General features: G+C 38.1%; 1 protein-coding gene and 1 pseudogene across 1 annotated transcript; one reads left to right on the top strand and one right to left on the bottom strand.

Moving 5' to 3' along the window:
- Positions 1-706: 706 nt before the first annotated feature.
- LOC149002753 (mitogen-activated protein kinase kinase kinase 18 pseudogene) lies at positions 707-2,080 on the top strand (annotated as a pseudogene).
- Positions 2,081-6,499: 4,419 nt separating this feature from the next.
- LOC149002752 (uncharacterized) lies at positions 6,500-12,230 on the bottom strand. Its single transcript, XM_089137676.1, has 2 exons — positions 11,706-12,230; positions 6,500-7,497 (listed from the first exon to the last, which is right to left on the bottom strand). Exons 1-2 carry the CDS (start codon positions 11,986-11,988, stop codon positions 7,127-7,129), a joined length of 654 nt encoding a protein of 217 aa, XP_088993802.1. The 5' UTR covers positions 11,989-12,230; the 3' UTR covers positions 6,500-7,126.
- Positions 12,231-13,509: the final 1,279 nt, after the last annotated feature.

Raw genomic sequence — 13,509 nt, 5'->3', positions numbered from 1 at the left:
GAAGCATCTAAGATTTATCTGTCAAATAGAGAAAAATGACAAGAAATCCTCTGTATAAACCTCAGGGCTTATCGTTGTTTTTTCATCAGAGAAGAAGAGTCAGAGAGCAAGTCAATAGAAGTTACCAAACAACGCATTAAAGATGCTATATTAACCTAATACTCGGTGGAATTTAAGACATGTATCAAACTTTGCTAATCTTTATGTCTCCTGATGAGATTTTTCCTCCTTTCTTTTTTTTTTTGGTTAATTAGAATAAAATATCTCTAATCACCATCAAATCTAATGCTAATCTTGCCCCCCTCTCTCTCTTAAGAAAATTTTCACCACAAACAATTATTTGTATATTTATGCTCTTCCCTTCCCATGTTGTTTAGCGAATTCTAAGATTTTGAGTGCATGAATGTGCATGGATACCAATATGCGTTCAGAAGGTCCGCTCCAGCGTCTTCGCATTTGCTCACATGTCACCATGTGAACATCTCATCTGGAAGCCAAGCAACCGCCGTCAAAATTTCCACGTGTCTCATAATTACCAAGTCTTAATGACGGCCGCCCATTGTCTAACGCTGTCATTCCTACTTTATACATATAATAAGGGTAAAGTTGTAAATATGAACACCTTCACTTCTAAAATGGTCTTCGTCAGTTCTTTGTATATAAATATGAACACCTTCACTTCACACAGCCAACGTTAACTAAAAACCCATTTGTTTTTCGTTTTCGATTTCAATTCTTTTTACCATGGAATGGATCAGAGGCCGGACCATCGGCCGTGGCTCGTCCGCCACCGTCTCTCTAGCGCTGTCACGGCTGTCCGGTGAGATTTTCGCCGTGAAATCTGCGGAGCTCACCAGGTCTGAGTTCCTGCAAAGAGAACAGAGTGTTCTGTCTCTGATCAACTCTCCTCGCATTGTTGGTTACCTTGGTTGCGATGTAACTCATGAGAATGGTCGGGAGGTTTACAATCTCTTCATGGAATATATCTCCGGTGGAACTCTCGCCGATGCTATTCGAAACCGTGGTGGTTGTCTCCAGGAATCTGAAATCCGGTCTCACACGCGAGAAATTTTACAGGGTTTGGATTTTCTTCACTCTCATGGGCTCGTGCATTGTGACATCAAGGGAAGGAATATTTTGATGGGCGTTGATGGTGCGAAAATTGCTGACTTGGGTTGCACGAGATGGGTGGAGGAGCAGGCGGCGGCGGCGGTGGCCATTGCCGGAACCCCTGTTTTCATGGCACCTGAAGTGGCTCGAGGTGATGAACAGAGTTTTCCGGCGGATGTATGGGCTCTGGGTTGTACTGTAATTGAGATGGCTACAGGTCGTCCTCCATGGTCAGATGTTTCAGACCCAGTTTCTGCTCTTCACAGGATCGCATTTTCTTCTGACACGCCCGAATTTCCAAGTGTTCTGTCGGAGGAAGGAAAGGATTTTCTTAGCAAATGTCTCAGGCGACTTCCGAAGGAGCGATGGACAGTAGATCAGCTCCTTAAACACCCATTTCTTGATGAAGATTCGAAGCAAATTCAAGGTTCTACAACCTCAATTTCTCCCACCAGCATACTTGATCAAAGCTTTTGGGATTCGTTGGAGGAATCAGAAACAGAGATACGAACTCACTTACCCCAGCAATTCTTATTGGATTCTTCAAATTCTCCGGGAGAAAGAATCCGGCGGCTGATCAGACACCACCCATCTTCCTCACCGCCCAAAAATCTACCAGATTGGGAATGCGACAGAAATTGGGTCACAGTTAGAAGAAACACACCAACCGAGACTAGTGGGTCGGCGCATACAGTAATGATGAGTGAAGAAACAGATTTGGTGTTACTTAGAAGAAGCTCCTCCGACATTAATGGAGATGTCCATCTCACCCATTCCAACATAACTACTTGCAGTAGGAATCAGAGAAGCTTTTCCATAGCCTGTAAAGATATTAGTAGTGCTTTTGCTGTACCTTCCAATCCCAATTATGAGTTAGTACGGGAAAGGGAAAATCTACTTTCTTCAATATTAAATCCTTTATAAAGAAATACATCTCCATATTCTCATCTCTCTCGATCGATCTTAATAATTTTTCTGCTGAAATGCTTTACTGTTCAAATTTGGTTGGATAACTGTATAAGCCATGAGCATGGCCGGTGCCGGGACCGGTTGATTGCCGGAGAAGACAGGGGTAGCTGAAAGTTCTTCCGATATTGTGGGCCCTTAGGTGGGCTGTGGTGGTGGACTTGGCTCTGAAGCATGAGCCTTGAGCCCACGACTTTTATTCGGAATAACCGAATAAGTTCCCTATAACGTCGGTGAATGGATGTCTTTTGGTAAGTCAACCATCGAATCTAGAGTGTGAAAGCAGAAAAGTTAATGTGAATGGAAGAGACTTCTTGAGTGTGAAAGTCAAACGCCGAATTTTTAAACGTCCGTACGTTGACGTCGTTGACGGCCCCGAGGCGGAGCAAAGCGGTTGCGTTATTGGGTTGGGTTAGTTGGAATTTGAACCCACCTTCGGCCGAGTTGACCGTAGAAGTTCTAGATAATGGTTCCAACGCCGCCGGCGATGCCACGAAGTGTTGTTCCACGTGTGCAATCATCCCATGGTGATGTTTGGTAGTTGAGAAAAAGAAAACTTTTAGTAAGACAAAAATAACCATATTACAAGGGTGAACTTATACCTCTCACCTTCAACCAGAATAGGTAGCTTTATAGAGCATCGGAGAGAATCAATTTTCAACTTTTCACTAAGAGGTATCGATCATTGCTAATAAAATTAATTAATCATTTAATCGTAAAAGATATTAGCTATTATCAACTGAGCTAGCCATTTAATGGTCTCTCGTCAAAAAATATTATTGCATCAGCAAAATAGTCAATCATATTTGGTATATAGTGAACACTAGACAAAGGATAAGATATAACCAAGACTCTAATCCATTCATCGGGACAACGAGTCATGTTTTAGGATCCTATGCTTCGCATTGATTAAAGTTTTGATGCATTCTCAACAATGTCAATGTCTAGGGGGATGTGTGACGGAAATATCCAATATGATGGTTGCTACAAAATCAAGTTGGGTTGGTTATTTAAGAACCCGATCCAGATCCTAACCCTAAGTATGAATACTCTAGCGCCTAACCCTAAATCTCTATCTTGCGTGGCTAGGTCAAATACTAGTCTAACTCTATCCACAAAATGATAAATTGTTGTCTTATGTTTAGCAAACATTTTACTTAAGGTAGTAGGGTTGGGTCCAAACCGACGAAGGCTAGCTGAGATTAGACACTCAATGTATACCTTAATTCAAGAGTATTCTAATGTAACTGTTATTTGCCTTCAAGGTCAAAATTTTGAACTTTATGCATCACAGGTATATCGTTGCGTCCGACTAAACCTCCTCTCGTTCTCGGGACGATGAGTCCTGCAAAAAATATTAGATGCGGGCTGGCTCGAGTGTCGGGCAACCGCCTCCAATGGCTTAGTCAGACAGTGAACAGATTAAGATCTCGTGCAAGAGCTACACAAGAATATGTTCATAATGTATTGGATGCTTATCTAATGGGCGTGTCCTTGCTTTTATACCGTAAGTGTTATCTTTTCTGTATTTGGTAAGTTTACCCAACGAGGGCTGTTGTTTCCCCTGGGATTATGCCTCCTTGTCGTTGGTCACCCTTAATTGGCTGCCGAGTTGACCTTCCATATTGAGAGTGATTGCCATATAAGTCCAGTGTATGTAATGCCTTGATCAAGCTGGTCGGTAACTATCCCGACTATATGACATGTTAAGCCCCCGTTCGCATCTTAGTCAATCGGGTAGGAAACTCCCGTATCAAAACCCAAACCTTGTTTGAACTAAAGACTAACTAACAACAAACTTGCGCCCTGTTACACTTGTTTCACCTTTGCTTTTCAAATGGGTGCAGCACGGTCTAACCATGAAATGCATTCCTGGAGACTAGATTCCTTAAAGATGGGCATATCCAAGTCTTTATTGATGACATAATAACGTCATATAATCGTCACTAATATATAGTAACATATATATCCTTCTACCTCTTAATGGCCACGAAAAAGTTTGGAAAATAATGTGGGTCATGATGCCTTGTATGCAACTCCATTTTCAGACTTTCTCCACAATAAAGTTAATGAAGATGATAAAAGTAAACGTGTTACTATCAAACTTGACACGACGCTCAAATTCGATCAAATATGAAGCATTTGATAGTATATAGATGTTGTGGATAGTCAAACACATTAATTTTTTTGGAGAAAGTAGACCAGAAGCAACCAAAAAAGAAAAATGAAATGAGACTCGAGAAGTCAAATCTATGTCCATGCACCTTGTGAAATCACAAACTCCAATGTGAACAAAATAACAACTCATGCTCTAATTCCTATAAATGAGCACTTGTTGTAATTTTTGTAAGTTATTTGAAAAAATTCAAACAGTTTATTTTTTTAAAGGTTGAGTCTTTTTTTAAAAGCACCTAAAATGACCAATAGAAATCTTTGCTAACAAACACGCCTTAAGAGAAAATGTTTGTTTTTTGGGAGACAGTCTTTGATGGTGTCACTTACTCTCATATATAAAAGTAGGAGATGCTTGTTATTATTGCGTAAAAAAAAGTGTTTTTGAGAAACATTTTTTTTTTAAATTGTGTCATAGATAACGGATTATTGAATGTAGCTTCATGGATCCCTTAGTCCGTCAATTACGGAATGCATCGTCTGCAATGGAGGGGTTGATTGATCTTGGAGGTGAAAATGCATTCAAGACTCGTTCGCGGCATTTAGATACCTTAAAGAAAGTGTCAGTCATTATCGACACGTTTCAACTCAGCCACTTTTCTAACAAGGAGATCGAACATTCATACTATTTGAAACAAGATAAATTTTATATCTATGATTATACTTTACGATTGTTCATGTGGTAATTGATTTCCAACAACATTTTAGGTCACTTTGATGAAAAAATGGTTTTCATGACCGGAGGAGTCTTGATTTGCAAGCTTGTTAACCTTGGTGGATTTCTCGATAATGGTGAGATTCTATAGTGCAAGTTTTAAATGAGTATTGAGAGGTCAACTCTCCATGTCAACCATGAGAAACCAGAAATGATTCTGGTGTGAACAGAAGAAACAAACAGTCAAAGCTTTAAATGTTTTTGAGGGTTAGTTCAGAATGATTTGAACCCATTTAATTATGAATTGGATCCCAATTAATCATAAATTAAAAGGACTGGGTCAACATTGATTTGCAGAATTAGGTTTAGTCTGGCAAATGGAGAAATCAATTTGAGCATTGTGGCAACTGGTAAACGATGTGCTGCAGATTTTCGATTATTTCGATAAATTTGATGGTTAACTTCTACTCGATGGTTTTTATGTATGTAATTTTCAATCATTCACATACTGGATTCAATGTACTCTTTTGTTTTTTATGTAATTTTCAGTTTTCTTCTAAAGTTCAATGGCGTATGTAAAGCTTGTTGTACTCTCATCACTTCTGATGGTGTTTTAATGAAAATGGAACTCACCCAATTCCTTACAACTGGTAAGAACAGAACCTCATTTTCAAGATGGGCTCCTAATTCTACTTTGTTGACCTGGATGCTTGCGAAGACCAGGCTGGGGATGAACTCAATTATCCGTCCATAGATGAATTGGTGGAAATTTTTTTCATTTGGGTCAAGAATTTGGTGGAAATTCCAAGTATTTTGTTCGAAAACCAGACATTCCTGGGTTTGAAGTTGAAACTAACCATCAATGGTTTGTACGATGATCTTTGCAGTGCTTGGGAGGACAACTTTGTGCACTCTACCATTTCTTCAATGTCGAAGGCAAAGTTTGATGAAAGATATGCCTACATCGAAGTATATCTATCGGTTCTTTTGTCTCTTTATTAGAATGCACTAAAATATATTGGTCAATACGATACAAAATGATACGTCTCTAAAATCAACTGACCATATGATACTGGATACTAATATTTTAAACCTTGGCTTTGAGCAAACAATTCTTGATCAACCATTGTCCAATTAAGAGACTTAGGACCAGTTTGATAAACAGTCGGAAAACAGTTTCTGGTATTTCTTGCTTCAAGAAAAGAAAAGAAAAGAAAAACTTGAAAATCATTTAATAAAACTTATTTTTGTTTCGGGTGATCTTTTCGACATAAATTGAAATTTATGAAAAATTTGCTTCCAGAAACACTTTTGATGCAACAACGATTTTTTTAATTTTTTTTTGTTTTGTTTTTCAAAGCAATAGTTGGACAATGATTGAGCTTAATTGAAAATTTTCATAAAAGGATATTTATGGATTTTGGCATCCTAAACATAAAAATCTAGCTAAATCCCTATCATACTGTGATAGAACTCCTTTATTCGTTGCTTCTTCAACCCTAATGATAATTTGTTCAATTCTTCGTCTTCATCATTTTTAGTAATTGAAGTTCCTCTATCTTTTGGGAAACTTTAGTCCGTGTCTTTGTGAAAGGAATCCATGTTCATTTTCGCTACCTTCAATTATTACCAAAATACACCGCAATATTCTTTCTACTCATACAAGCCAATTTTATCAATTGTCTATAAAATATTTCTGTCCTTAAAACACTACTTACTCCTTTATTCATTGCTTCTTCAACCCTAATGATAAGGATTGTTCAATTATTCCTCCTTGCATAATTAATGCGCAAGACCGTCTTGCAGCCATTGAATGGTTGCCATGTAAAACCGATCACTTGTTGCATCTCTTTTCACTTAAATGGTTTAAAAAAATTAATAGTCCGAATACAGTCCTAAACATTAATTATGCAGGACTGAAGCAAAACCCGTGCAGACCAAAGGGTTTCTAAACCATCTGAACAACACTTCTCAAGAATAAAACTCACCAGTGATCACTATGGTCATCCTGCAGCAGTGCTTGAAAGCACAGTGTAGTATTGTTGGGAGTACATGTCAGTGCACTCAACTATGTATCCAAATTCATCTGATACAAAAATGATACAATAATTTGCAAGGTTTTAAATCTCTTAATAACCAGCCGGATAATGCTAATTTCACACCATCACATCCAAGGTCATATTTATGTACTGTTCTTCCCATGAGTGTGTGGCAAAGCTTGGCTCAAATTGATTCCAACTGTTTCCGAATGTTCTGGTTTTCCTCAAGCAAGCGATCACGTTCAAGAAGGAACCCTTCTGCCTGCTTCTTCAAAGCCATTGTATTTGCTTCTGCAGCCTTGACCTCTTCCTGCTTTCTCTCATATTCAGATTGGAGATGTTTAACCTTTTCCTCCAAGGCTTTCTTTTCTTCCTTCAAGGCTTTCTTTTCCTCCTTCAAGGCTTTCATTTCCTCCTCCAAAGCCCCATTCTTCCCATCATCTTCAAAACTTCGGCTTTGTTTCTTCTCAGCTTCCATGGCCTTCCTTCTCAACCGCAGTTCCCTAATATAATGGTGTAGTCTGTCTATCATCAAACCAAGGAAAAGGGAGAATCCTGCAATTGTGTAACCCAGTCTAGATCAGATGTACACATTTCAAGCAAGAGCAATTAAGCAAATTGGGGTTCCGGAACATGAAACAAAGAAATTGAACTTGTATAATTGGAGCAATAAATGCTGCAGATACAATGAGAACATCCGCAGTTCTGGCTGTCCCTGGTGCCAATTTATTGACCACAAACAGATATCTAAACCTCAACCTGAAGAGGTCAAGTGACCAACCAAACAACAAACAGATAAAAGAAAGACCAAAGATTTTCTGCATGGTGGCCATACATGGACACACAAGAATTTTGACGGGACAAGTTCTTATGTCTAAGCACCATAATCCCTTTTAATTGATCGGATGTCCGAAAACAGAATGAGATTGTGCACAAAGTTGTAGCACAATGAAATTTAATCAGTGTAGTAAATTTTTCTTTATATCAATACTACTACTCTGGGAAGCTTCTTGCAGCTACCTGTTCATAAGGCAGCCTAGCAACAGGAACTGGTGTATGGAATTTGAGAAAAATGACAACATTATCAGAAGCGGACACAAGAGTGAATAAAAATTTCAATACAGTATTCACCTAAAAAAAAAATCGAAATAGTAACATAAAAATGGGATACAAAAACAAATAAATGACATAAAGGCCACTGAGAACAAACTAGCAAGCAATGAGATTATTTTCACTGGACAGAAGTTACAGCTTCATAATCCATGAACTCAAAAAGAATAAACTGATATCTTAAAAAATTTCAAGTACAAGAATTACTTCTCCTGCCTATATGTTCAAAGGCGAGTAAGAGGTACTAAAGCACAAATCTTCCTGCAAAACATATAATTATAGAGACAAGTCCAATAAAGACCCCTTCAGATGAATAACCTTTCAAAAGGGTCCCAAATTGAAGATCTTTGAAAAGAATAACGTTGAAATCATGATCCTCACACAAAAATGCAGGTGTTGAACCAGAACCATGGCCCCATAACAATCACTGGTCCTCAGAGATGGGGAGGCCAACCTATTCTGTGTACAGACCATCAATATGCTTAGGTCTGAGGAAATGGTTTTTAATGCTAAGTAGAAAACAACATTAACATAATAAATGAATTACAGGTTCTATCCTTAGTACACATCTATTTCTTGTTGCGCTATTTATCCTTAACAAGAAATTTTAAGTTCAATATCCTTAGTACACACCTATTAGTAAACCTCATGTAGGGCCATGGTTTTTTCTTGTTGGGCAGGGAATTCAGCATGCCAGGCCAGATTTCATGCAGTGTATTGTGCACACGGGTTGAAAGGAAGCCTAGACTGGCAAGAAATAGTGTGTATTGTGTGTCATCAGACTTGTGAGGTATCACATACTTGCATTGTAACCACAAATAGAAGGAATTGGATAATTCAAGGAAGTCATGTCGCCATTCTTTATATCAAATGATGAATGCATAAACATATGGTAGAGAATTGCAGCAGGCTACATTAAACTCTTAGCCACTAGGTTGATCAAATAATTTAGCTCTGGGTGAAGTCGTGAGGAAGAGAATTTTTAGCTTACGATTGGATCAAGTATAACCCCAAATAGTGGTGAGTAGATGTGTAGGCATTGATGTAAAAGACCCCATTCAGTTGGGATATGGATGAGTAGTAGTTGTTGTTGTATAACCCCTGATAACACCACCTAGATATTGAACACATGGATGATAATCCCTAAAAAAAAACCCTTTGCCCCTCACCCCAACAACCAACCCCCCACCCCCCAGCCCAAGGAAAAAAAATGAAGAAGAAGAAGAAGTGAACGAAAGAAAGAAAGAGAGGGTAATAACAGACCTAGCAAGGCAACAGAACAACAACTCATCAACACGAGGATGTATCCTAGCCAATTAGCACATCGATGGTCACCACAGTAACTGACATTTTAAAGACTAATCAAATATTTTAGCAACACACTAGAAAAATTTAGGAAGGAAAAGATTTCAGGGGTAAATAACAAGATCCTTAGTCAATTCATATACAGTATAGTCACAGGATGCATGATCTAGAGAAGCATTATCATCCAAATATTGCTCAACCTGAAACTTGTATCAGATTGACAGCTGAAAACTTTCATAGGAAAAAAAGTCTCAAGTTCAAGCCTATCTGAAAGAATCAGAAGACAAATTCAAGCCAGGTTCTAAATCTCAGATGAAACCAAGATGTCCCAGCTCACAATCAAGGTTTAAACACTGGGATTCTCTCAGTTGCAAGTGTCAAAATTTGAATTTCATTTTCACCATGCATGAACTGAGATAACTCAGAGATCTCAGTCAGTTTTGTCAGAAAATTAGTCCCAGGAATAAAAGTTTATGTTATGAGAGGTATTTAAAAGTTGCACTGCATACTCGCAAGTTATTGGCTGAAGTGCCAAATGATGAGAAGTCTGGCAATAAGGAACGGAAACACTCTCTTAGCTTGCTTCATCACAATGAACTATCCCAAAATAGTGGATGACAACAAGTCTTCAAATTTTCCAAAATTGCTGACACCAAGATTTTGAATAATTTACGCAACCCAACTGTGATTATGCTAGATATAATGATTCAATGATTTGGTGCTAATCAATCAATCAAAGTAAGTATCAACAAATCAAGCTAAAAGTCTAAAGGCATCCAAAAAAGAGTAGTTTCTTCTTCTTCTTCTTCTTTTTTGGGTTTTGACTTGATCAACAAAATGCAGTGTCTTTGACCCAAACACAAAATACATGGCAGGAACTAAAGAGAATATTTAAAAGCAAGCCGATACAAATATCAGGGACCTAGAATGGGAATTTCTACCCAGTGCAAATATATTTGCACTTCTGGTAATTGCAAAATAATTACAAAGTAAGGATTAACAAGAAACAACTGAACACCATCTAGAAACAGACCATCATATGATCAAAATTGTATCTGGCCATACTGCGAGATATAAATTCAAAAATCTCAAAAGAAAATCAAATTCAGCATTCAGATATAAATGTCAAGCAAAATCACTTTCAAGCTTTGCCGGACACAATATCTATATTAGTTTGTTGACTTTTTCCTTGATAAGTTATGCTTAGCTTCTATTTTCCTTTTAAACCCCGGGGGGGGGGGTATGAAGACTGAAGAGGAATATCAAAATAAATAGCTAGCTATCATACTTTTATAATATGCTTCAATCAAGGAATCTTCTCCCCATTTTTGGATAGATATTTACCCAATCTCTCTCTGCCTATCTTGGAATTCCCTAGCTATAAGTGATCCAATTTGAAGTCCTCCAGAACCCATTCATGTTTCTAGAGATCCTTGCTGTCCACAGAAAATTTTCCCCGCTGAGGGAAGAGGGACTCCGGAAGGTGAAAAAATTGGTTTGAGGGGGGGGGGGGGGACCATATGTTTCAAAATAGAAACTATTTCCTGTCTTATTCTTTGTAGTTATGTGTTTTAAGGGTTGAACATCCCTAAACGAATATCTAAATAGAAACTGAGCTATTTGCGTACCACGCTAAAATATTTTTTATTTATTTTAAAGGCGAATATCAGTCACAAATCAATGCCTGTGCTCACATGTAATCCTTCATTTATAGAATAACCAAACCTGAATTCACATGTCATGTTTTCTTCTCTTTCCCCCCTCCTGATAATCCCTTTAATAGTCATAGATATACAATCAACTAAGAACCAGGTTCATTCCCTTAGTTTCTCAACCATAGAGAGGATATGCTGGGAAATGTTTAGTTATCAATATGAATTGTTCAATTTGAAATAACCAATATGGTTTTAATATTTGTCTTTGATAGAGGAAAGGTCTTTCTGAATGCACTGACAAAAATTCTAAACAGGGATGACATCCCACTTCTCAACCCCAACCCATACCCCAAAAGAGAGAGGGAAAAAAAGGTCTATCTGTAGGGTCGAACAAAGTTAGATAAAAACTGCATTGTTTGCAGTTACAATATCAACAAAATGGAGAATATTCTGATCGAATCAAGAATACCAAAATGAATATGCTCTTCATGGAATTCTGTTAACTCAACCCTCTATCAGAAATTCCAATTATAACCCATACCTGAAGGGAATTGAAAAGGACCTTCTACCGACAAACAACGATCACCCCATTATAAATAGTTACAGAGTACACTCGAGAAAACAAAGATGCGAGAGATGTTGAGTGTAACCAAACCAAAATTAAGACACGATGGAGAAGTGAAAGAAAATTACCCATAAGCGAGGCTTCAAGAAGATGCTGAGACATGAGAACTTGGTCAGTCGGATTAGAGCCGCCGTCATCAAAATAACGCTTCTGAATTTTCATCATGCTGAAAACACTCGACAACAAAACCACAGAAATTGTCCCTCCGACGGTTTTCACCACCACAGGCCCACGATCTCGTTTCGCCCTATCCAAACACAAGATCACAAGCTTCCTCAGAGGGGTTTTAAACAGTAAGACCATAATCACAGCCATCTCTGCGAATATAACCGTAAAGAAGAGTTGAATCATCTCGTTTCAATTGATTTACAACTTCCAAATCCGGGAGAAGAAGCGAAGAACAAAGTCACAGAGATCTGATACTAATATGGTCTGAACACGAGGTCCGATACTAACAAAGTAGCGGATTGGGAATTAATTAAGGAAGAAGCAAAGAACGGATGGAACCGCAGATCAATTATGAATTGACGCAACAACAAGATTCAATTTTCCAATTTGTTTTCCTCACCGTTTCAGCTGATCAACTGCGGCTTTTTGATCTGGAAAGTCTTAATAAACAACGAACTTCTTCGGTTCGTACACGTTTTGAACCGAGTGGTCCACACACAGTCAGACCGTGTGTGTAAATATGTCTAATTAGGCGTACACGATTGGGTCCTTTTTGATAAAGATTGTCGGTTTCATCTTGACCGTTCATTAGAATATTGTAAAACTATGTCCCAAAAAGAAAGATTATTGAAGGTTATCATACAGTTCATACTAGGTAATGACAACCAATCAAATCCTCAGGAATGGGATCCGACACTTTCCGTTCATTTTTTTTTAGAATTGAAAGCTTTAGATGTTAGAAGGTGAGGACCACTATATATACCACAGAAAAATGTTGAACCCTTGACTTCTTTGCTGAGTTATTTTGTTTCGATCGTATGCATTTACTGTCCAATAATCGCTGGATGGTCGAAACTTGTTGCATTTCTTGGTTTAAATAATCGAGATCTAAATTTGGACCACATTTCAAGTTTCAACCATCCAGTGGTTACAACATTATCTAAATGCGTAGAACTAAAGCTCGATCCCCTCACTAAGAGAGACCGTCATGCCAAGTGAACAACCTTCAATGTTAATTTTCCTTCCCTTTTATGAGTGAAAAAGATGAAAAACAAATAAGGTAGCCAACCATCAATGCGGTTCATTTGATGAAGGATAAAATCAGGGAATTTTAATCCGAGTTGGAATTGGGATGGGTAGCAGGATCCGTGTCGGCCGATATCGGCCAAATGAGAACGCCGAAAATCAAGATCAGAAGCCAACCGGATATTGATATTTATAAACCGATCGGTTCAACGAGTCAAAGATGCCGAACCTTCAAAGAATGTGGGACCCACTAATAGAATCCATTGCCAATAAATGACCAAACCTTTTTACGTTTTCCAGCATCCTTATATAGACATGGACCGCCTGGCATTTATAAGGTTCCGGTAAACATTAATTAGGAAGATTAAGCGATGGGATCCAATCAGGATGAGTTACTAAACTAACACGCTACTGTCGGCAATGGATTTTTGTTCCGTCTGCGCAGATATCCTCGTACATACTAGATGGGGAAATATGTCAATCCAAATATCTATCAGTTGAAATTAGGTAAAAAAACATTTTAAGGCTGTGTCGTAATCTTTATAGCAAAGATCACTTACCTCCCCCTTTTAGTTAACCGAATGACACTTAGACCCTTGTTAGTTAGATAATATCACTTCACTTCCTTCTTATCTATTAATGTTATCAAATATCTCCCTCCTTTTAAGTTTTTCTCAT

This window comes from Hakea prostrata, chromosome 10 (assembly GCF_041222555.1).
Source record: "Hakea prostrata isolate BN-2017 chromosome 10, UWA_Hpros_2, whole genome shotgun sequence".
In the NCBI taxonomy this organism is placed as follows: domain Eukaryota; kingdom Viridiplantae; phylum Streptophyta; class Magnoliopsida; order Proteales; family Proteaceae; genus Hakea; species Hakea prostrata.
Note: the sequence above shows the minus strand (reverse complement) of the source record. Positions and strands in the feature narration are given on the sequence as shown.

What these genes read in the sequence shown, in the direction of transcription:
- LOC149002752 (XM_089137676.1), bottom strand. Translation starts at nt 11,988, where the DNA reads ATGATTCAACTCTTCTTTACGGTTATATTCGCAGAGATGGCTGTGATT. An exon ending in TCTTGAAGCCTCGCTTATGG is followed by an intron (nt 7,498 to 11,705) that starts GTAATTTTCTTT and finishes ACACAATTGCAG; the next exon opens with GATTCTCCCTTTTCCTTGGT.